This window comes from Parasteatoda tepidariorum, chromosome 9 (assembly GCF_982258835.1).
Source record: "Parasteatoda tepidariorum strain Cologne lab strain chromosome 9, Ptep-v5.0, whole genome shotgun sequence".
Taxonomy (NCBI): Eukaryota; Metazoa; Arthropoda; class Arachnida; order Araneae; family Theridiidae; genus Parasteatoda; species Parasteatoda tepidariorum.
Genome location: NC_141763.1, coordinates 49,641,869 through 49,668,421, shown reverse-complemented (window position 1 = coordinate 49,668,421; position 26,553 = coordinate 49,641,869). Strand labels below are relative to the sequence as shown.

At 28.9% G+C, this 26,553-nt stretch overlaps 1 protein-coding gene across 7 annotated transcripts in view; it reads right to left on the bottom strand.

Annotated features, from left to right (window-relative positions):
* The window catches only part of LOC122268318 (uncharacterized), a 138,204-nt gene that overhangs the window by 110,010 nt on the left and 1,641 nt on the right, over window positions 1-26,553 (bottom strand). Inside the window, exons 1-3 of one of the 7 annotated variants that reach the window (XM_087151769.1) lie at window positions 10,859-11,484; window positions 5,637-5,692; window positions 60-273 (exon numbers count right to left, since the gene is read on the bottom strand). In XM_087151769.1, coding sequence (XP_087007895.1) covers window positions 151-273; window positions 5,637-5,692; window positions 10,859-11,336 — 657 coding nt within the window. In that variant the 5' untranslated portion in view covers window positions 11,337-11,484 and the 3' untranslated portion in view covers window positions 60-150. Of the gene's footprint in view, window positions 1-59; window positions 274-5,636; window positions 5,693-7,067; window positions 7,815-10,858; window positions 11,753-20,154; window positions 20,369-25,219; window positions 25,276-26,553 lie in introns of those variants that run through there. The other 6 variants (XM_087151761.1, XM_087151764.1, XM_087151765.1 and 3 more) reach the window with 6 other exon arrangements.

The following is a 26,553-nucleotide window of genomic DNA, read 5'->3' as shown; positions in this document are numbered from 1 at the left end:
GGTTTTAAACAATTAAAGTGTGTTAGTGAAACAAATTTTGTATAAAAAAAATTGAGAACTTTATAGTTGAATATATTTATTTCACTGACGCTTCATGTTTCATCATGAAAGGTGGCAACAGTTATATTTTTAATTTTAATTTCGATCTCATCAAACTTCGGTTCCGGAACATGAATTTCCTAGTACAAATTCCATAATCTTATCCACACAGTCTTGTGGCATTGGCTGAGTTACTGCACAGCGAACCTTTTTCACATCTTCAGACATGCATATCTAAAAAATAAATAAATAAATAAAAAAATAAAAAAGAAATAAAAAAATTTAAAATTTAAGGAACACGGCAAAAAGTACCTTTATTCTACTATTAGAAAAAAAAAGTCACTTCAAACATTTTAAGCTGAAAAAAGTCTACACGATGAAAACTCGGGATCAAATTACAGTACGAGGTACGTCATCCAGAGTGCCGGTACTTTATATCGTAAACTTTTACGGAACAAAAAATATTATATACCGTAATTTTTACCGCAATATTTAATTCAAAATCACTGAGTCACTATAGTTGAATAATTATTAATGTAAAATATATGGTATAAAATTTTGCTGTAAAAATGGATTAAACGGTAAAATGAATTTTACGATTGATGCACACAGGGTGCTGGTAATTAACCGCAATTCGATATGAAATTTATTACAGTGCATACGTTTCAATTTGCTCGCAAAGAACCCATATTCAATAGCCACCAGACATTAATATAAAATACAAAACAGAGTTGGTAAAAAAAAACACGTATATTAATACATAACATACATAATGTACATAATACATAAAGTATAATACATAACATATAATACATAACTTATATTAATACATTAATACGTATATAATACATATATTTTATACCTACGTTAAATTAATACATATCTCGAATCTGCTCTGGAATCTTGTATCGTTAATGTGGATGTCGACTCCTTAATTAACGGCATGAGTTTCTCACTTGCTCTGATTTACCCATTTTGGTCGCAATAATTTCTCAAGTCTACCGCAGATTTTCTTGTTTTGTTTTTGATTCATAATTTACTTTCGATTTTTTCATTGGCAACTGAAAGTGTTTCATACAATTTAAGTAAAAAAAAACTTGATTGGAAAGAAAATAATTAAAAAGAAGTGCGCGGAGTCCCTCCGCGCGGAGGAAGTTAAGCTTCGTAACCTGCGACCTTAATTGTCGAAGAATCAGCAGTCGTTGAAGGATCACTAGTTCTATTCAACGACTCTTTTTCCTGCTCCCTATTAAATTATATGTGCATCAAAACAAACTAAAAAAATATTTATAGTAAAAAAAAGTTTTATGACTTTTATTATTTTTATGCTAGTGAGAACCAAAACAATATGGAAATGAATGAGGGAAAACTGGATCCTACCGCGTGATTTCCCGGCCACTAAAAATGTAGCGTTAAACGTTTAACGCTTTCTTGTTGGAAGTCGCATAAGAAGTATAACTTCAAAAAAAAAAAGTGCGTGGAATCCCTCCGCGCGGAAGAAGTTAAACTTCGTATTCTGCGACGTTAATTGTAGAAGAATCAGCAGTCGTAGAAGGATCACTAGTTTTGTTCAACGACTCTTTTTCCTGCTCCCTATTAAATTATATGTGTATCAAAACAAACTAAAAAAATATTTATCGAAAAACAAAAGTTTTATGACTTTCATTATTTTTATGCTAGTGAGAACCAAAACAATATGAATGAGGGAAAACTGGATTCTACCACGTGATTTCCCGGCCAATAAAAATGTAGCGTTAAACGTTTAACGCAACCTCGTTGGAAGTCGCATAAGAAGTATAACTTCAAAAATGCATTCTATTGTTAATCTTACCTGAAGGCATGACCAAATAATTTCCGAAAAATTAACATGCTTTTAGGATTTCCCATAGATAGAGCCAGAAACATGGTAAATTTTATCATATTCTGGTATGTTTGATACTTTTATTCTCAGTATGGATTTACATGTACTTGAGAATCAATCTTAATTGCTCAAGTGCTTTGGTTAAGACGATACGAAATTAGTCATAAAAATTACTTTCTTAATCAGATTTGGATTCTTCACGAGATCATTTAATCAAAAAAAATTGGAAGGTTTTTTTCTTTGTAAATGGTACACAGCTTTAAAAATTATGTATAAACAAAGTAAAACTATTGTTCTTTATTTGAAAATCTGTTTATGGGGCTTTGAGGGTTAATACAACAAAAAAGTCATAAATAATGAATTTTAACAAAAGACCAAGAGCACGTAAAAAGATTAAGTATGATAATTAAAAAAAAAATTGCATTTCAGATATACATCATTTTAAAAGAAATCGAATTTTTATTTTTAGAATTTTATGTAGTAGATCTGGCATGAGCTGTCTAAGATGTGATAAATAATTTATTTTAATCAATTATTTTTAATTTCATGACATTACCTACTATCATTTCTTTTAAAAAAATTGCAAAATGTAAAATCTCTTATAATGACAGACATTTTAGCGAAGCTGCTTTTCGAATAATAAGATTTTCTGCACATCAAAATAAGTCAGACAGGGGTGAGGAAACTATGTGGACATTTTTCACTAATTTATCAAAATACCATATTTAACACTAGATTGCCTAAGGAAGTCATTTTGACAGCTTTTTAATTTCAATTAGAAAAGCAATCGTGTATATAATGACGCAATTTTTTAGAATTTTGAGACTTTTTGTACAACATATATTCCTTTTATTGTTAATATTTACTAATAATGTTTAATATAATTGTAAATAATATAAAAAATATTAAAAATTAATTTTAAACAAATTTCTTTATTCTTTCACAATACAGTCATTTTGACTGCTTTAGGCAATATAGATATATACTAAATTTCCGTTTTTATTTAGAGTTACAAAACTGTTTATTTTTCCATAATATTTTTTGTTTTAATAAAAGGTTGTTTTTGTAGACACTAGCCCTACTACATGAGGCAAGCTATGGGGCTAGTGTGGGCGAACTTGATAACTTATTATTTTCTCGTTTAATACAACTCAATTAATGTAATTAATTAAAATCTAAGTTTTAGTGGAGAATAAATACTGACATATTAAACTTTAGGTACTAATTTGTTATATTCATTTTACTGAGAAAGAAAGTTTTAAAGCAAGCCAATGCATTTGAAAACTATTATTTAATTTGATTTATCTGAAAAAGCAGAATGCCAATTTTAAGTTAAATCAATTTCAATAACCTTAGATTTAAATTAATGATGAAATGTTTTGTATGGACAACACACGGAGCCTGCAAACAAATCGCAAAAGCGTTGACAGGACCATTCGTGGTAATTCAGATTTTGAATAATGTATTACAAAAAATAAATATTTAAAAAACACTTTGCTTTCGTTATTAATCCAACTTTATGTTCCATGTTCTTTTCTCTAATTTCATAAAACAACTCTGTTAAATGTTCTCAAAATCTTTCAAAAGTGGATTAATACAAGGGTTTTGCGTTAAATTTTATGCTTCAGATTGAAACCACTAATTTTAAATGTATAACATTCTACAAAATCATTCAAATTTGTAAAATAAATAACAACAAATTTGTTACATTTGTTACAAATTCATATTTCTTTCAAAAGCACGTCCACAAAAACCCTGCCCCCATATGTATACACTAGCCCCGCAAAGACATCTGTTTGTTTATGCCTAATCCAGATTAATGAAACAGCAATATTTAAAATTAAAACTAATGAGAAAAAAACCGGTTTAATTTGTATATTATTATATCTTGTTAAAATTCTGAAATTAAAATATGTTACTAATATAGTATATAAAAAACTTAAAAACCTTCATTTACAAATTTCTACTAAATTATTCACAGTATGATTATGCAAATGCACATGAAAGTGTACACCAGTGATGCAAATCTACGATATCTCACAGAAGAAATTTGACAAATAAATAAATAAAAAGTTATTCAAAATGTCCACACTATCTCCTCCCCCCCCCTTCTCTATTACTCTCATTCAACTGGAATGGTATGTTGATCTAAGTAAACAAATTAGCATTTCTAATGCTAATTTGGTATAAATAAAGTAAACACGTGGCTCTGAAACCACGTGTTTATTTTGTATCCGTTATTAAATAATCATATTATAACGTTATATTTATATATTATGGGTATTTGTCATTAAATGAAATAATTTTAAAAATTTTAAAGAGCAACAACTTTTCTATGGGTCTGAACAAAGAAGTAACAAAGAAAATATTGCATATGACTTCTAAAAGTTAAGTTTAAATGTGTTGCAGGAAGTTCTTACAAAAATTTTTTACGAAAACAGATGAAAAGTAGGTGGTTTATTTTGTGTCAGTATTCGAAAACCACCGACTTTTCATCTGTCTTTATATTTTATAAGAAATCAATGGTAAATTTATTAGAAATTCTTATATAACTATAAAAGTAATTAAAAACATAGTAAATTAAAAAGAAAATAAACTTTATACAAAATGAACTTATTACCTGGAAAATTAGCCGGAACTATATAAACTCAAGTTTTATAAGTTAAACATAATATTTTATTTATAACCATTTTTGTGCAGATCCATAGAAATAATATTATTTTTTAAAAAATGTTTTATTTATTTTTTTATTCTTTTATTTTTTTGCTAAGTTTAAAGTAATACATACAAAGAATTGCCTCAATCTTTTACAATGAAAAAATTAAATTAGGTAATTTCAGAAAAGGAAACGATTTTTTGGGATTTTAAGAAATCACCCTAGTTAATCTGCACATTAGCACGATTATCTGTAGAACAACTGATTTCTACATTGTATCAGTAACACAAGCAATTTGGTTACCTTATTAATACTACAAAAAAAGGGGGGAAATGTCTGAAAAAATTACCTTAATCTGTGGTAAGGACATTTCTAATGAATAAAAACCATAATTCTAGTTAATAAAACTGAAATATACGATATTTAAACCATTCATTTGGCAATTTTTCTGCTCGTTTGATCACGATTTACAGGAAATTCTGGTTTTTAAAATTATAGTTCTTATTACTACACAGTTAGTACGAAATATAAAACTAAAAAGTAAATTTAACCTAATGTTTTTAGATTTATTTTGCCACGCTCTAAGGTATCATGATAAAATGACCACATTTTACCTCATTTACCGAATTATGTATCACATATTTAGAAATCATATTTTATTGGAAATTCTACCAAAATTATTATCGAAACGCTACGGTGAAAACTACCGATCTTTTTGGTATTCCCATAGAGCAAAAAACACGGCAAATTTTACCGTGTTATGGTAGTTTCAATCACGCTTTTCTTTCTCAGTGTACTATTATTCCTCAACTAAAATTGTAGGATATAAATTTACGAGAAATATCCAAACATTTTTATGCTTTTTCAATTATTCAAATATTTTTGCATTCACAAATTATACCAAATGATAACACTTGAACTAAAATGGTTAAAAGTTGAGTTTTTATAGAAAATGTAAAAATGAAAACTTAAATCATTTGAAAGCTTGTTAGTGTTTCAGATTTTATAACGAATTCAGTGTTTAGATTTATTTATTACGTTCATTAATATAATTATGTTTATTGAATAACTATTACTCACTGTATGATTTCCTGATTGACATTGTTCTGGACCAATTCTGTTATCAATCCGCATTTCTGAAAAATAAAATAAACTTTAATAGCATACGATTATAGCATGCATTCATGCTATTGCATTTTAAATGTAATATTTCATTCAAGACTTACTGACATGAATATAAATATATCAAAATAAATATAAGAAGGAGATAAAATTCGTTTATTTAAATATAACATATTGAACAGTAAGATATATAGTTTATTACATCATTATAAAAAAATGCAATTTTATGGGACAAAACAAAATTTGAGCGAAATCGGTCAAATAGTTTATCAGAAATCTTATTTTGAAAAAGTCGTATTTTTAAAATTTGACTTCTCAGGAACTATTTCACTAATTGTGCTTAAAATTTATAATTTGTTATGTAAAAATACATTCTTTAAAATAATGTCAAAAGTTGCATAATTTATAATCCAATTTTTTTCACTGCTATTTAATAAAACAATAAAAAAAAATTTGCGTGGATGTATCAGTGGTAAAATTAATTTTATATTTGAATGCAAAATTTTTTCAATTTTCTTAAAAACTTCTCGAGATATGGCGAAATCAAGAAAGGAAGGTTAGCAGAAAGGGGTCGAAATTTTCTACCACTCTCCTGACCAAACTGACCATATATCCCAGGTTGCGCCTAGCCCCTATATTTTGGAGGTCGGAAATCCACATTCATCGAGAGAGAAAAAACTATGTTTATTTAGAGAAAGTACGGCCTGATTTCGTAACTCTAAACATCATCTGCACTAATTAGGTCACCCCTCTAACCATTGAGTTCCAGAACGTGAAAATACTTTCATCAGATCAAAGCTATTCAGGATGGTCCAGTTTTTATTTTGCGCAATGTACATAACATTAAACTTGGATGAGCCAGGAATGTGTAGAAATAAGCTCCTCCGAGGACTCGAAACACTGTCCTTGAAATTACTATTTCCAGAATAGTTGCCAAACTTAAAGTGGAAGTATACAATAATGATCAAAAAGTATCTGATATTATTTAAGAATCGAATCTATTACTGTTTTATTTTAATAAATAAAATTAAATTATATTTGAAAAATTAATCAGAACCAAATAGCTGAAATAAAAATTAAGATAGATCAAACAACTAAACCATATTACATTGAGATGTATGTTACGTTTTGTATTCCGCCAACAGTTAACTAATTTTGCTTTACATAAATCCTCACATTAAATGCATCCATTACATTTTACATTACATGATTAAGAGTGGCTTCTACACAATGATGACATCTATATTTTGCATTCTACCAACCATATTACATAAAGAACAGTTGCTGCTACGTAATAAGCTATTTCTTATTTTATTTACAGAAACTTTAAAAGTGTTCCAATCATAAACAGTGCAAAAATAATATTAACACGCATTTAAAATAACTTACCTTCAAACATATCGTGCATTAATTTACTATAAGTGGCACACTCTGGATACAAGGGTAGCATGATCAATCCACCAGCGCCTCCTGGAGCAGCAGCTCCTACTGGAACTTCGGCGCCTCCTGGACCAACAGGGCTACCTGGACTACCTTGTGGTCCAGGAGATCCAGGAAAACCATTAGGATTACCATAGCCTCCCTGGCCACCACGGCCTCCTGCACCACCAGGTGCTCCTTGACCACCAGGGCCTCCTGGACCACCTGCCCCTCCTGGTCCACCAGGGCAATCTGAACTACGACAACGAAAACCAATGCCTCCCTGGCCCCCAGTGCCTCCTGGACCACCAGTGCCTCCTGGACCACCAGCACCTCCTGGACTACCGTCGCCTCCTGGACCACCAGGACAACCTGGAGTACCCGGTGCTCCAGGAGAACCAGGACTACCACCTTGACCTTGTACTGTTACAAGGATTACCACTGTGATCAATAAAACGGTAAATATGAAACACTTCATGTCGAGACGGAAGGAAACATGCAAAAGTATGCTTTTTATAGTAATAGTTCGATGCCGTGTGTATACTTCCTGCGACGTATCTTATTCATCTATAAATTATTAACAACACGCGCCGTCAAAACAACACGTTATCAGTAACATTCTTGACACGCGCTGTCGACAATTTTCTTCTTCTTTTACGTAAGAGGAAGCAGTAAGATTAAGAGTCTAAGCAAATGTAAACATAACAGTTGGATACACGTGTTGAAGTGACAAATAAAAACTTTTTACTTACGACTTCCTCATATGTTCATTTCTTATATTATTTCAGAAATTTAGAATTTATTGATCATGTTTTCTCATGAATAAATTCCGCGTGAGTTTGAAACAGAAATATAATAATATATGCTATCTAAATAATGAGTTCGAAATATTATTGCCGATTTTAAAAATTGATCTTATTACATTACTAGCTGGATGCCCGTTATTATTACGGATTAAAAAAAAAAGTAAATAATCATTAATTTAATACAGGACAGCATTACAAAATTATGTACAAAACTGAAAGACATATTTAAACACAATTAATACAGCTAGAATAATTTCATTTTTATTTATTTATTTATTATTATTATTTGTCCTTTTCGGTTGCTTTACGTTATTAGATAAAGAAAGACCTAAAATAATTTTTTTATAATTTTATTTCTTTCCAATGCACAGTCCGCAAAAAAAAAAATATCCCCCTAAATAACTTTCGTTCTAATGATAGGATTTTCACGAATGGTTCTTATCACAATGTTAATGGTTCCTGGGGGTGACCTAATCAATTAGCGATAACTATTAATTAAGTTTCGAAATCAGACACAAAAACGTACCTTCTCTGAATAAATATATACATATTTTTTAGATATTTGGATTCCTTATCTTCAAAATATGGATTTTTTATGCCATATTAATCTACATATTACTATAATTGAAAAATCTTAAGTTTCAACTGTTTTTATTTATTAGAAGATGAGGAAAATTAAAATTGATTATTTAAAAAAATAAAATTTGGCGACAATGAGGAAATAATTAAATGGGGCGATTAATATTAAAATGTGATAAAATTACGAGGAACTTGACTAAGCGCACGTAGCGTAAAATTTCATTCATATTTTTTTCGCTATTAATCGTTTGCTAATCTTTTTAATTTTATTTTTTTAAAACCATAAAATACGATGTTTCTGTTTTAGTCGTCTAAAAATCTATTCGCAATTTAGTAAAGAAATTTGAATAAAGCATTTTATTGAATAAAAAACATTTTATTCAACGAATGTCGAATTTTATAAAAGCATGCTTCTGATGGAATATGATTATACACGAGATTGTGCTTATTTAATGTGATTATTTTAAAATTTTAAGTTTTTTTTTCTCAATAACTGATGCAATTTCAATAACATACATACGTATGAATAGATTTGGAATAAAATATTTATCAATTTCGTGAACATATTTTTTATAAACATTAATAGATATACGTAATAGACATATTCAAGCATATCTCATATCATCGCAAATTTCTAAACATCTTATATATCGTCTTAAAAGTAATTTTTTAATCACCTGTCCGGAAATGTTTCGCAGAACTATTTTACCAACTATTTAACTAAATTTTTACATTTTTAAAAATCTTATTCTTTACCCTACTTCGTTTATTATTTCCTCATCAATATACTAATAATTTTTTTTAGTACTTTAATTTAGGTTTTCCTTAAAGTAAAGTTCCTTTTTAAATTATTGTCAAGTTTTTTTAAAAATGAATTATTGTCTGCTACCTAAGAATTAAACCTTGTTAAGAAATTAAAAACATTCTACTGTTTAAAATTATTTAATGCAAAACAGCTGATTATTTACTAAGAATGCTATTTTTTTCGAAAAAAGAATATAAATCATTGATTGTCCTTTTATTTTTTTTTTTTATTTCTTGTGACTCCAACATAGATTATCTAAAATAGTGTTGATGTTCTATAAGTCACTACAAAGAGTATAAAGATACCGAGCATAAAAAGTTGTCGAATACGTAGCCAAACTTTTTTAAGTATTATTTAGGCGGGTAAAAAAGCATAAATTTGAAAATCGGTCAAATAGTTTATCAGAAATCTTATTTTGAAAAAGTCGTATTTTTAGAATTTGATTTTTCAGGAACTATCTGACTAATTGGGCTCAAACTTTCTAATTTGCTGTGTAAAAATACATTCTTTAAAATAATGTCAAAAATTGCATAATTTACAATCCAATTTTTTATTATATATTTAATATTATATATTATTTTATTATATATTTAATAAAACAAAATTGGATTTATCAGTAGTTAAATTAATTTTATATTTGTGTGCAAAATTTTTTAATTTTCTTAAAGAGTTCTCGAGATATGGCGAAATCAAGAAAGAAAAATTATCAGTAAAGGGTCCAAACTTTCGACCACTCTCCTGACCAAACTAACCATATATCCCTATATTTTGGGGGTCGCAAGTACCCATTCATCGAGAGAAAAAGTAACTATGTTTATTTAGAGAAAGTACGATTTCGTGGCTGATGTCGTAACTCAAAACATCGTCTGCACTAATTAGGTCATCCCTCTAACCATTGAGTCCTAGAACGTGAAAATACCTTCACTCGATCAAAAGCTATTCAGGGTGGTCCAGTTTTTATTTTGCGCATTGTACGTAACATTAAATTTGAATGAGTCAGGAATGGGTAAAAATAATCTACTCCGTGATCTCGAACCACTGTCCTTGATATTACTATTTCCAGAATAGTTGCCAAAATTTAGTTGGAAACATACAATAATGCTCAAAAAATATCTGATATTATTTCAGAATCGAATCTATTATTGTTTTATTTTAATACATAAGATTAAATTATATTTAAAAAATTAGTCAGAACCAAATAGCTAAAATAAAAATTAAGGTGGATCAAACAACTAAACCATTTTACTATCGTGATGTATTTTACGTTTTGTATTCCGCCAACAATTAACTAATTTTACATTACAGAATTCTTTACATTAAATGCAACCGTTACATAGGTAGAATTCTATGTTTTACATTCTGAAAACAATTAATCATTTTTACAATACATGATTAACAGTGGCTTCTACACAATGATGAGATCTATATTTTGCATTCTACCAACCATATTACATAAAAATCAGTAGCTGCTACATAATAAGCTATTTCTTATTTTATTTACTGAAACTTTAAAAGTGTTCCAATCTTAAACAGTACAAAAATCAGTTTAACATGTATTTACAATAACTTACCTTCAAACATATCGTGCATTAATTTACCATAAGTGGCACACTCTGGATACAAGGGTAGCATGATCATTCCACCAGTGCCTCCTGGAGCAGCAGCTCCTATTGGACCTCCGGCACCTCCTGGACTACCTGGTGGTCCAGGAGAACCAGGACTACCAGGTGGAGAACCAGGGCCTCCTCCTCCACCACCGCCTCCTGTACCACCACCTCCTCTTGGACCACCTGCACCTCCTGGCCCACCGGCCCCTCCTGGTGCACCAGGGCAATTAGGAAAACCAGTTCCTCCCTGGCCCCCAGTGCCTCCTGGACCACCAGTGCCTCCTGGGCCACCAGTGCCTCCTGAACTACCGGCCCCTCCTGGGCCAGCAGGGCAACCTGAATTACCTGGTGCTCCAGGAGAACCAGGACTACCACCTTGACCTTGTACTTTTACAAGGATTACCACTGTGATCAATAAAACGGTAAATATGAAACATTTCATGTCGAAGCAGAAGGAATTATGCAAAAGTATGCTTTTTATAGCAATAGTTCGATGCCGTGTGTATACTTCCAGCTACGTATCTGATACATCTATAAATTATTAGCAACACGCGCTGTCGAAACAACACGTTATCAGTAACCTTCTAGACACGCGCTGTAGAAAATTTTCATCTTCTTTTATGTAAGAGGAAGCAGTAAGATTAAGAGTATAAGCAAATGTAAACATAACAGTTGGATACACGTGTTGCAGTTAGAAATAGAAACTTTTTACTTGCGACTTCCTCATAAGTTCATTTCTTATATATTTCAGAAATTTAGAATTTATTGCTCAGGTTTTGTCATAAATAAATTTCGCGTGAGTTTGAAACAGTAATATAACAATGTATGCTATCTAAATAATGAGTTCGAAATATTATTACCGAAGAAAAAAAGTTGATCTTATTACATTGCTAGCTGGATGCCCGCTCTTAGTACGGGTTAAAAAAAGAAGTAAATAATCATTAATTTAATACAGAACAACATTTCAAAATCATGTACAAAATTGAAAGACATAAACACAATTAATACAGCTAGAATAATTTCATTTTTATTTATTTATTCATTATTATTATTTATCCTTCTCGGTTACTTTACGTTATTAGATAAAGAAAAACCTAAAATTATTTTTTATAATTTTATTTATTTCTAATGTACAGTCCGCAAAAAAAAACGAATCACCCTGAATAACTTTCGTTCTAATGATCGGATTTTCACGAACTAAGTGTCAATCTTAATGATTCCTGGGGGTGATCTCAAATATGCTAATTAATTAGTGCTAACTAGTAATTAAGTTACGAAATCAGGAACAAAAACGTACTTTCTCTGAATAAACATACATTCTTCGTTACATATTTAGATTCTTAACCTTCAAAATATAGGGGGTAGCCGCAATCTGGAAAATATGGTCCCCATAGTTTGGTCAGGAGAGCGATCCAAATTTCGTACCTCTTAATGTTAATTTCACTTTTTGAAAACTAATAAAGCAATTTAAAGAAAATTGCACTCACTCATAAAACTCATTTACCCAAAGATAATTTCTTGAAAAAAATATTTTTTTATAATTAATAATTATTTTTTATTATTTAATTAAATTGAGGATGAAAAAATTTTGAATTATAAGGAATGAATTTTTTTATGCCATTTTAATCTACATATTTTTCAATAGAAAAGTCTAAAGTTTCAACTGTTTTTATTTCTTAGAAGCTGAGAAAAATTGAAATTATTTATTTAAAAAAAAATAATTTGGCGACAATAAAGAAATGATTAAATGTGGCGATTAATATGAAAATGTGATAAACTTGCGAGGAACTTGACTTCGTGCGCGTAGTGTAAAATTTCATTCATATTTTTTTCGCTAATAATCGTTTGCTAATCTTTTTATTTTTATTTCTTTCTAACTATGAAATACAATGTTTCCTTTTTAGTCGCCTTTAGATTTTTTTTCCTTTAAATGTACCACAAACAGGTGGTTTTTTACTGTACTTATTCGTAGGGTCATGAAAAACTCCTTTCAACGGTATCTATGATAAAACTGCACCAATAATCATGATACCAACATTGCCTTCACCAAATTTTAATTTCTCAATTAATTTTGCATTTTAGTCTGTAGCTTATTTTTCAATTTCAGCTAGTACTCATGATCAAAATCAAATAAGCATCATTGGCGTCAAAAAAAGTATAACACATTTTTCTTTTCTTTTAAGCGAAAAAAAATATTTCTCCATTAATTTTGCGTTTCAGTGCCTAATTTATTTTATTTAAATCACCACTAATTCAAAATAATTTTATTTCAAAGTAATAAGTTTCAAACAGTAGAAATAAATAAGCACGTGGTTTTAGATTACTTTAGGAATATTCATTTCGTGAGGTAGTCCACTTATACTACCACGTTCTTGTTACTAATTGAGACATAAAGAATAAAAAACAACTAAACATTAAAAAAAGAATAAAAAACAATTTTTTTAAATAATAAAAACTGTGAAGAAAAGCTATAAGCTTGCAAACAATTCGCGATCGCAACGAACTATAGGGGGCGTTGTTGTATGAGACTAATACCTGCGATTTCTAATGAACAGTCATTCAGTTACTCTGGATACGTCTTTAATGTAGCGTGTAATATTGTAACGTTCCTTCTTTATCGTGGCTTATTAAATTTAAAAAAGAAAAATGTTTGATATCCTTTCTTATGCAACCGAAAACAAGATGGCATCTCTTTTTTTAAAGAAGGAACATCCAAAACACATCTGAAAAATATTCGTAAATAAGCAGAAAAAATATGTATCTTCTTATTAGAGTTAAACCTAATGCCTGAGAAACAGTTTTACTAAATTTAATGATATAACCTGAGAGGGCTATTTAAACTTTACATTCCATAGTTTTAAGAATCATATTACTTCAAACATTAAAATAAGCAAAAAGTGTACATAATCTTCATAATTTTATTTACTTTTATTTCGTAAAAAAAGTTCTTTGACAACAATTTTTATCAAAAAATTTTAAGCTTTAATAAAAATCATTATTTAGAAAATAAAAAAACGTAACATAAGGAATGCTTACGATACGAAGCAAAAAAGAAAAAACCAATTCTAAAAATTCCTTACATTAAAATAAACATTCATGTTTTTTCTTTTTTGATTCATAATCGGACGCATAAAACCATTCTATAGAAAACTATCATCAAATAAATAAAAAATTACTTTAAAGTAAAAAAAAATTTTTATAAAAATTAACACTTACCTGCTTTATAAATCAGAAGAATTCCAACATGATTTGTTCTTCGATTTTTGATACCATTTTTTAGCGTCTTTGGGATTTTCCAAAATAGAACAAGATGCAATTTTATTTTTTCAAGAGCGAAATATTTTGCCCATTGTCCACCAAAATCCGATAAACTACTTTGATTTCAAATAAAGTGTTTTATTTTATGATTTGTTGGAAAAAGTTTGGTGTAGATTGGTGGCACTAAAAAACCGCCAAATCTGTATTTGCGGTGGCGTTGTTACGTAAGTACCGAATTTTTATTCCATACTTTTTTGAATCATCTTACTTCAAACATTAGAATATGCAAGAAGTATACATTACACATAATGTTATACCATTTAATTTTTCAAAACGATTATTTTAACAATTTTTATCAAAAAATTATAAACTAAAAAACGTCAAATAAAGAATACTTAGGATAAAAAAACGATTTTAAAAATTCCTCATATTGAAATAAAAAACTTCCATATTGTTTCTCCTTTTATTCTTATGGTTCTTAATCAGACGTAAAAACGCATTCTGTAGAGAACTATCATCAAATGAAAAAAAAATATTTACAAGCAAATTTTTTATTGTAAAAATCATTGCACTTACCTGATTTATAATTCCCGGAGAATTCCAAATTGATATGTTCTTTGTTTGAAAGCTTTATTCTCAAATAATAGATACATAGTTTATCCCTTCATTACTTTTAGATAACATACTGCACAGCAAAATTTTATAATTGTAAGATCTTGATATGAATTTGAATATGTAGCTAAAAACAGAATAGCTGAATTCTAGTTGAACTTATTCTTTCGAAACTAAAAAATACTTACCAAGAAAACGATAAAAATTAATTAAGAATCAGCACAAATGGCACTATTTCAAGTAACTTGGATAATTATTATTGCTGTTTTCCGAATTATATGGATACAGAAATATATACTATTCTATAACGAAGAAGAATATTCTATAACTATTACAATTCTGTATGTTCTGAATTCATATTTATTCACTGGAATGACGAAAGCAATGTTGACTTCACTTTAATTCGTAATTAATTGAAGACAAAAAAATTTATTTTACCTTAATACACACATCTGTAACAGTATGCGATAGCGAAATCGGAAGTTATGAGTTGCAAGTTTATTGATAATAGAAGTTAAAAATTATTGAGACATTTTTTTTCAAATGCTCGGCGTGTTCTGGGTTTGAAAGATATCCCAATATTCTGGAGAGTTTTTTCAAGTGCTTCGACTTTTCCTTAGGGAAATTTTTATTTTTACTTGCTGCTAAGAAAATGGCGTCTGATTCTGCCACTGATTTTGATGGAATTAAATGAAAACGTGATAAATTAATGTCTGATATTTACAGGCTCCCGCTAGAGGGCGTACTCGAACGTTGCGATCGCGAATTTAGTAAAGAAATTTGAATAAAACATTTTGAATGAACAGATTGATACACCAGATTGTGCTTATTTAATGTGATTATTTTTTATTTTTTGATTTTGTTTTTCAATAACTGATACAATTTCGATACTATACATATGTAAGCATATATTTGGAATAATATATTTATCAATTTCTTGAATATATATTTATAAATATTAATAAAAATACGTAGTTAACAGTTTTAAGCATCGCTCACAACATCGCAAATTTCTCAACATCTTATAGGGTAAATTAACGAACGAAGGAACACTTAAGCTTAGCTTGCCTTTAAGAAAAAATCATAAAAATTTCAAAATTTTTAATTTTAGCTAAATGATGGTGCCGACATATTTGATATTAAATACAAATTATGTAAAAAGAATTTAGATAACTTACATAATATTGTTTTAAGCTTTTGGTGGTTTAAATAATAAGTAGTAAGATAAGCAAGTGAAGGAACAGTTCTTACCAGTGAATAAACACTAAATTTTCCAGTGAATGAACACTTAATTCAGAGAATGTTTGGTGCTCGTTAGGAATCCATAGGCCACACAAATGTCTAAAAACAAGATTCTTCCTGGAATTACAACATATAATCACAGTTAACGTGGAAAATGTTACTTTTTTTCAGTCATGGAATGGGACGTAGAATATGTTTGAATACATAATTTTAAAAAAAAAGGTTTCTCATTTTTTTTCTCACAGCTTAATAGTTCGTTCTAAATTATAAATGTTTATCATTGCGTAATCCGATGATGTTTTTATCATTATTATAATTCGATCACTTTTTTGTTTACTCTTTTCCCCATACTATTTCGTAATCTTTCTAAGTATTTTTTTTCTCTTCGTCATATTTTCTGCTTTAACTTTTTTTCAGCTCTTTCAATCTCTTTAAATTTTCGTTCTTTTTCTGAAGTTAATGCAAAAAAGTAATTTTTTTCTTTTGATTTAACCTTCCTCTTTTTTCCAAATTTTTAGCCAATGTAAATGTATCTTCGAAATTTCTTTTGATTTTCCCGTACCATTTCTAGAATTCCTCACTGGATAATAAATGAGAAAAAGGAGTTTCGAAGTTTGAGTAAAATCCATCTCTCATTGACTTATATCTGGTGGGTCTTCAGCAGTACTTACCATTTACTTATGGAACCAATTGTTTTTGCAACTAACAATGCCTCAAGAGGACTTATTTCAAAATCAGTTTTCAAGATACTTTCATTATCAATGTTAGTTGTATCAGCTTCAGTGCCAAAATTTGATTAACCAAATGCTCTTTTTGAAATAAATTCATCAATATTGAGAAAAGCTCAGGCTGTTGGATATTTGGGAGATTAAACTTTTCTGACGTCAATGTTCCTTTAAAAATTTGCAACATAACTTGTGAGATTACCTTCTCAAGCTTCTGAAGAAATAGTGCATCGTTACTCTCGAAGCATGTGTTTTGTTGATAAGTTGTCTTGCTCATTAACTCTTGGTGTCTGTTTTGCATGCATTTGTTAAAGTCAACATTTTTTACATCGAATGGAAAAATATCGCATTTCATAAAAGCATTTTAACTTCATCAGTTGATGCCTCAAAATCTTCTTAATTATTAACGAAATTAGCAACGCCTGTATTTAAGCTACCGTTTTTTATTTATTTACATCTTGATTCTGATTTTGAACGAATGCTTTCATGAATCACCCGTCCTCAAGGGGTTATAGCTGTAAAAATGATTATCCCTAAAATTTTGTATATAGCTGTAATAAGTTATGTTAATTTGATTTTAATATGAAATCCTCGAATAAATTTAGCAAAAACAGCATAATCTTAACAATATCAGATAAAAAGTTCATGTATTTAAATTCTAAAAACTTAGAAAATCATAAATAATTTATAAATCGATTCAAATTTTCTTTTCAAAGGACATTAAAATAATCTTTTTTTTGCTTTTTAGACAGAAATCAGCTTAAAAATTGCCTATTGCCTAGAAACTTCGAGACATTTTCTATTAACAATGAATTAGACCTGTCTGAGCAATCACAAAACATTATTTCAATTTTTTTACAGTCATAGCATGGTTGCCTAGCAACCTAGTAAAATTAAGCATTCCTCTTTTGAATTAGTCAATGGGTTATCTTAAAATATTAATTTGCGCAGGCGATTTTTTTTTGGTAGTTTTCTGGACTAACGCCAAATATATAAACCTTTATTGCGACCCAATTTACGATCCAATTTTTTTAAAATTTTCCCTAATTCAAGTGTCTAGATTCCAAATAAGTTTATTCAGAGAAAGTACGTTTTTGTGTTTGATTTAGTATATTTACTAGTTAGCACTAATTAATTAGCATTTTTGAGGTCACCCCCAGGAATCATTAGGATTAACACTTAGTTCGTGAAAATCCGATCATTAGAACAAAAGTTATTCAGAGTGATTCGTTTTTGTTTTTTTTGCGGACTGTACACCTGTGTTAACATGTCGTCAATACTGACATTTACAGGGCAGATTTGTTAGCTCTTTCAGTGGCACCATATTAGGTGGGCCAACGTTGCATCCACAGGAAGGACAGATAGTATAGAGAATGAAAGAACATCCATGCCAGAACCTTTCTGACGCAAGGCCAGTTACCTGACCCCTACACACACAGTACTACTACCCTTAAAGTCCGGTCGGTTCAAATAAAAGTGCTATTGAACGAAGAAGACTCACAATCACCAAAATGTACCACAAACAGGTGGTTTTTTCCGGTACTTAATCGTAGGACCATGAAAAACTCCTTTCAACGGTATCTATAATAAAACTGCACCAATAATCATGATACTAATATTGCCTTCACCAACTTTAATTAATCATCATTGTCAGTTAGACCAAAACGATTTTTTACCTTTCTCTTAGACGAATAAATTGAATTTCTCAATTAATTTTGCATTTTAGTCTATAGCTTATTTTTTTATTTCAGCTAGTACTCATTATTAAAATCAAATAAGCATCATTAGCATCAAAAAAAGTATTAAAATTTTTTTCTTTTCTTTTAAACGAAGAAAAATATCTCTCCATAAATTTTGCGTTTCAGTATCTAATTAATTTTTATTAAAGTTACCTTTAATTCAAAATAATTTTGTTTTACAGTAATACGTTTCAAACAGTAGGAAAAAATAAACACGTATTTTCAGATTACTTTAGGAATACTCATTTGGTGAGATAGTCTACTTATACTAGCACGCTCTTGCTAATAATTGAGACATAAGGAATAAAAACAACTAAACATTAAAAAAAGTGTAATGATCTATTTTTTTTTAAATAATAAAAACAATTTATGAAAACTATAAGCTAGCAAAAAACCCCGATGTTATCTTTAAAATATTTGATGAAACAAAATCGTCTGCAATTTTATTTATAAAGGCTAATTGATATGGGATAATATCATTTTTTAAACGTCTCTCCCAAACGATCAATTAAAATTTTTGAGCAATTGTTTGGATCAGGAACTATAATTAATCCTTTTAACCTCTGTCCTAATTTCAGAACACTAGAACAAAGATTTATAGAGTTATAAGAGAGACAATCACAAACACATTTTATATTACAGATGAAAAATCAAAACTAATGAATAACGTAGTATTTCTGCAACATACACAGATCGTATGCAAATATATTATTCCATAGTAAAGTTAAAATTAAAATTTCACTAGAATCCATGCCCTGAATTGTCGTCATACGGTGTCGTCATACGTCATACTAAGGGTGCAAAACTATTATGAACTGTTCCTTCGTGTGCTCCAGTACAGGTCATAATAGGGAAGTGCCCCTTACAGCGTGCGACGACAAAGTAACTCCCTGATCAGGCACTGTGAAAAATTGGCCTTCGTGGAAGACTTTATAATAGAACTAACCTGTATTTGCTTAACTTGGAGAGGAAAATTGCAAAAGCCTCACACGGTTAGCTTGACAGCTAGTGGACTCTGACCAATGATCCATTTACCATTTCATGTCAGCACTGGGTTTGGTTTAAACAGGGTAGCTCAATTTTCTGACATTTATACAATATTTATTTGGTATTCTTTTGACAGCTGATAAAATTGTTAAGGTACGATGAAATGAAATATGTTTTGTTTATTATTATATTTAATTTATTCTTTTGTCATAATTAATATAATAATTTGTGATAGTTGAAGCCTGTTTGAATCCTCAGATATATAAAATTTTTATTGCACCATTAAAAGTAACGATGAAGTTAAATATATTTTTTTAAACAAAATATTCGTGGTTTTGTATCCGAATTAAATCAAATAGGCATTTTATTTCGAGACAAAATTATATTTAAATCAGCATTATAAGCGAATACAAATGTAATCAATTACTCAGTTGTATAAATGGCTGTTTATAATCTGATCCATCTGTAATTTCAGCCAATTCAATTAGAAAAAAATTTCTTTAGAACGAAGCGATATAATTAAAAAAAAAATTAAAATCGGAATTCTAATTTTTCAGTAAGAAATTCAACTACATTAAAATAATGATAATGTTTATGATAAAATTTTATCATAAACATTAAAATAATGAATTTTTTCGAAGTTTTATACATTAAAAGTGTGTTATTGAAGCAAATTTTGTATTAAAAAATGTAGAACTTCATAATTGAATACATTTATTTCACCCACATTTAATGTTTCATCATAAAAGGTGGCAACAGCTATATTTACAATTTAAATTTCGATTTCATCAAACTTCGGTTCCGTTACATGAATTTCCTTGTACAAACTCCATAATCTTATCCACACATTCTTGTGGCATTGGCTCGGTTACTGCACAGCGAACCTTTTCCACATCTTTAGACATGCATATCTAATAAATAAGTAAATTAATAAATACATTAAAAAAAATTAAGGAATACGACAAAAAAGTACCTATATTCTACTATTAGAAAAAGAAATAACTTCAAACATTTAAAGGTGGAAAAAGTCTACACGATGAAAAATTCGAGATCATATTACAGTACGAGGTACGTCATCTAGAGTGCCGGTACTTTTTATGGCAAACTTTCACGGAACAAAAAACATTATATACCGTTAAGTTTTACCGCAATATTTATTTCAAAATCACGGAGTCACTATAGTTGAATAAATATTAATGTAAAATATATGGTACTGAATTTTGCTGTAAAAATGAATTTTACGGTAAAATTAATTTTACGATTGATGCGCACAGCACAGGGTGTTGGTAATTTACCGCAATTCGATCTGTAATTTATTACAATGCTTACAAAGAACCAATATTCAATACCCACCAGACATTAATGAAGAATACAAACCAGAGTTGGTTAAGACATAAAAAAATTAAAAAAACGTCACGTTGTTAACTATAATTAGGAAAAAATAAAATAAAAATAAATGTGTAAAACAAAGACGAAATTTTTTATACCCACGTTGAATTAATGCAAATCTCAAATCTGCTCTGGAATCGTGTTTCATTATTGAGGATGTCGATTCCTTAGTTAACGGCATGAGTTTCTCACTTGCTCTGATTTACCTCTCTCTCAAAACAATCATTCAAATCCATATAAAAACTTTAAAAAAAAATTATATCTTTTTAGCAAATACTAAGTCATTAAAATAAATTTCAATTCAAATGAAGACTTATTGACTGAGACTCATTTTTCGATGAGTAACTAATAACAATAATAAAACAAATAAATTCGTGATATAAATCAAAAATCGTCAAATAAATTCATGAAAAAAAGCGCTTTCGAGAAAATACTAAAATAGAGTTCTATCGACAAAGACTACTCACTTCTGCCCAGCTTAATAGTATGAGATTGCCTCAGCTGAATTGTTATTTCAGATTCCGTTTTCAAAAGCGCTATATGATGAGCCACCTCAGCTAGAATTGGCATGTGACATTTTTAGCGGCAATCATTGGTCGATTTTCTAGCGTTACCATTAGGGAGTTGTAATGAGGCTTTTTTCTGTCGCCGTGTAAGAGAAATACATACATATATATATATATATATATATATATATATATATATATATATATATATATATATATATATATATATATATATATATATATATATATATATATATAAATTCGTGATATAAATCAAAAATGAAAGTAAATTTGTTTATGTAATATAATTAATAGATTGAAATATTTGGTAAATGTACTAATAATTGGATATAGTCATGATTAAAAAGGTTAAGTGATTGAAACGTCGTGGTAAATATAATTAAGGCCGAAATATATGAAAGGGTAAATAAAATAAATTAAGGGGGATGTGATCGTTAAGGAAAGTGGTAGTACAATGCTAATGTGGGATAACAATAACCCAATAGGTTCAAAGGGTCACAAAGTGTGAGGTTTGAACAAATTGGATGATTTGGTATCACCGAATTTAGAATAAGGGTGAAAACTAAGAAAATCAAAGATTAATGATAAAAAAAGGTAAAGTCATGCTATATCCAAACAATATATATGATTTAGTACAGTAAGCTGATGTCTCCAATAAGAAAAACTAATAAATTCACATATATGCATGCCCATAACAATAGTTGAAAGGTACTCACCCTGTACACACAGGACATGATAAATCATGAAAATAGAGGCAAATAAATTCTCCAGCACAAGATTAAATTATTAACATATCATTTTATTTAGAACATACATCTTTCACCACATCTACCAACACAAGAAAGGCATTTTATTGAAATGGGTGACGGGAGAATTAAAACACAGAAGGCGTTATAGATGAATGTTAATTATAAAAGAACGAGTAATTTAAAGGTTAAAATAAATATGGAAAGAAAGCTTAAATTCGAGAAGGGTTTTTTTTTTTTTTTTTTAATGTGAAAGAAAATTAAAGGTGTAAAATGTTGATTTTAAATTTACAGAAATTGATTATAATTATGCATTTAATTTAAGGTAAAGGTTAAGAGAAAAATGTGAAAAGTCCCTCGATACGGACCGAAGTCCGCATCTCGAAAAAAAAAGAACCAGCCAGAAGGCTCGAGAGAAAGAGAATGTATATAAAAAGACTTAAAAATTCCTTAACTCCGGTAGACCAGAAAAACTACGACCAATTAAATTTAAAGGGGCGGAGAGTTTGAAATTTAAAGTAAAGGGATTGGCTAGTTAGCCCCCCTAAAATTAAAAGAGGAAAAAGAAAGGCGTGAAAAGAGGGGTTGGTTAACTTTCCCCACAGGAAGTGCGATGACCGCAACGACCATGAGAAAGGTCACCAAGAAAGTTAAAAAGATTGCTAAAATAAAAAAAGAGGAATAACGTTTAAAGAAAAAATTGAAGGCTTAAATAAAAATTAGAAATAAAATTGTCACATTACATTAAGTGTATATGTGACATATATATATATATATAGATTTTATTCTCAATTTTTTCATTGGCAACTAAAAGTGTTTTGTGCAATTTAAATCCAGAGGAACTTGACTGGAGAAACAAATAAAAAGACATGTTATTGTTAATCTTACCTGAAATCATTACCGAAGAGTTTCCGAAAAGTTAACATGCTTTCATGTGTTCCTATAGATAGAGCCAGAAACATGATAAATTTTACCCTATTTTGGTAGTTTTGACTATACTTTTTTTTATCAATATGGATTTAAACGTACTTAGGAATCGATCTTAATTGTTCAAGTGCTTTGGTCAAGACGATACGAAATTAGTCATTAAAATTACTCTCGAAGTTTTAATTTAAAAGTTTTATTTTAAAATTATTAAAATAAATCGAATTTTTAATACATTTACGTAGTAAATCTAGAAAGCGCTGTTAGCGAAGCGTTAAAAAAATTGTTTTAATTAATTATATTTGATTTCATGATTTAACTTACTATCGTTTCTTTTAAAAAATTTAAAAATGTAAAATCTTTTATAATGACATTTTTGCAAAGCAGCTTTTCGAATTATAAGAGTTTTTACGCATTAGAATTAGCCTGACAGGGGAAAGGGGACTATTCGGTCATTTTTTTCTAATTTATAGAAATACCATATTTAATATGTTTCCTTAACTCATGAAGTGTTTTTTTAAGAATAATTTGGACGTTTACTTGCATTCTTGTTCATATTTGGAATTGCAAAACTGTTTATTTAATAATATTTTTTTTAGAAAATTGTTGTTTTTGTAGACACTTGCCCACTACATGGGACAAGCTATGAGCCTAGTGAGACCGAACTTGATAACTTATTATTTTCTCTGGCTCTAATACTGGCATATTATCATTAAAGTACTAATTTGTACTGTTCATTATACTGAGAAATACAGTTTGAAAGCAAGCCAATACATTTTAAAACTATTATTCAACTCGGTTTATCTGAAAGCAGAAAGCCAATTTTAAGTAAACTTTTTAATAATCTTAGTTTTAAACTGATAATGATGTTCGAAATGGATAACATGGATAACATCTACAAAAAAATCTCAAAAGCGGTGACAGGACCGCTCGTGGTTATTCTGTTTTGGAATAATGTATTACAAAAGAAAATATTTAAAAAGTGCTTTGTTTTCTTTATTAATCCAACTTTATTGAATCATATTCTTTTCACTAATTTCATAAAATAACTCTGTTAAATATTCTGAAAATTTTTAAAAAGTGAATTAATATAAAGGTTCCGTGCTAAATTTTTCACCTGAGATTGAAACAACTTATTGTATATTGTATATCATTCTACAAAATCATTCTAATTTAGAAAATAAATAACGTCAAATGTGTTACATTTTTACGATTTTTTGGGACTTTAAGAAATCACTCAAGTTGATTTGCACATTAGCAAGATAATTTGTAGAATAAATCATTTCTACACAGTAGCATTAACACAAGCAATTTGTTACTGCTTTGTTACGGTATTTTAAGAAATCATCGTAGTAAATCTGCACATCAGCAAGATTATCTGTAGAATAACTGATTTGTACAGTGTAGCAGTAAAAAAAGCAGTTTGGTTACATTATTAATACTACAAAAAAAGGGGAAATAATGTCTGAAAAAATTACCTTACTGTAGGGTAAGGTCATTTCTAATGAATAAAAACCATAATTCTAGTTAATAAAACCAAAATATACGGTATTTAAACCATTCATTTGGTAATTTTACCGCGCGTTTGGTTTGATTTACCGAAAATTCTGGTTTTTAAAATTATAATTCTTATGACTACACAGTTCGCATAATATAAAAAACTAAAAAGTAAATTTAATCTAAAGTTTTTATTTTTTTTTTATTTTGCCACGCTTTGAGGTATCATGATATAAAATAATAATATTTTGCAACATTTACCGAATTATGTATTATACATCATGAAATCATATTTTATTGTTAATTTTACAAAAATCATTATCGAAGCGCTGCGGTAAAAACTACCGAGCTTTTTGGTATTCTCATAGAGCAAGCAAGTATCACGGTAAATTTTACCGTATTCTGGTAGCATCAAAAACGCTTTTTTTTCTCAGTCTCTTTAGCGTCAACTGAAATTGCAAGGCACAAATTTAAGAAAAATATACAAACATTTTCAATTATTAAAATATTTTTGCGTTTTAAATATTCTACCAAATGGTAACACTTAAATTAAAATGGATAAAAGTTGAGTTTTTATAGAAAACGTTAAAATAAGAACTGTTTAGATTTATTTATTATGTTTAGATTTATTTATTACGTTCATTAATGCAATTACGTTTATTGAATAACTATAACTCACTGTATGATTTCCTGATTGACACTGCTCTGGACCAATTCTGTTATTATTTCGCATTTCTGAAAAATAAATATACTTTTATAGCATACGATTATAGCATGCATTCATGCTACTGTATTTTAAATGTAATATATCATTCAAGACTTACTAAAAATAACATAAATATGTCAAAATAAATGTAAGATGTTTTAATATTTTCTCTTAAAATGCAAAAATTTTAAGTGAAAAATTATTTATTTTATTATTTTCGCTTAAATGTAAAAATTTTTTGTCAAAATAGTCAAAGAAACATACACATTCTCTCTAATTAATATTTAGGAGGGAAAAAAAAGCATTGTGGAATGTAAAATAGCAACAAGATGTTTTATTCACCATAGATTATTACCCAGTCCGGAGAGAATGAATTAGGAAGCCTAATGTAGCAGGTCATGAAATGTATAAACGCATGTTTTACATTATCCCACTAAAGCGCAAAACAAAAAAGCGAGCCCCCCTGATTAACTTTTGATCTAATGATCGAATCTTCACGTTCTAGAATTTACTCTTAAAGGCTCAAAGGGGTGAACTCAAATATGCCGAATAATAAACGATATTTTAAGTTACGAAATTAGACACTAAAACGCACTTTCACTGAATAAACATAACTTTTTCTTGACGAATTCGATTTCCGACCCCCGAAAAATACGGGCTGTCCGGAATTTCAGAAATAGGGTCCCAGTTGCTTGATCAGGAGAGCTGTCGAAAGTTTGGACTCCTTGATGTTAATTTTACTTTTTGCGCATTTCACAACATCTGGAGAAATTTTTTAAGCGAATTGAAAAATTGTCGCACAAATTTATAAAATTCGTATATTTAAATATAATATATTAAACTGCAAGATATGTAGTTTATTACATCATTTAAAAAAAAATTTAATTTTAAGGGACAAAACAAAATTTGAGCGAAATCGGTCAAATAGTTTATCAGAAATCTTATTTTGAAAAAGTCTTATTTTTAGAATTTGATTTCCCAGGAGCTATTTGACGAATTGAGCTCAAAATTTCTAATTTGTCATGTAAAAATACATTCTTTAAAATAAAAGTTGTATAATTTAAATTTATTTAATTGCCAAAAATTGCATAATTTACAATCCAATTTTTCTTCCATTGCTATTTAATAAATCAATAAAAAACAGAAAAGTGTTACCGAAGTTCATTTTTTGGGTGGGATTGTCTATGGTTAAATTAATTTTATATTTGTCGGCAAAGTGTTTTCAATTTACTTAAAAAGATCTCGAGATATGGCGAGATCAAAAAAGGAAATTTAACATTAAGGGGTCCAAACTTTTGCCCACTCCT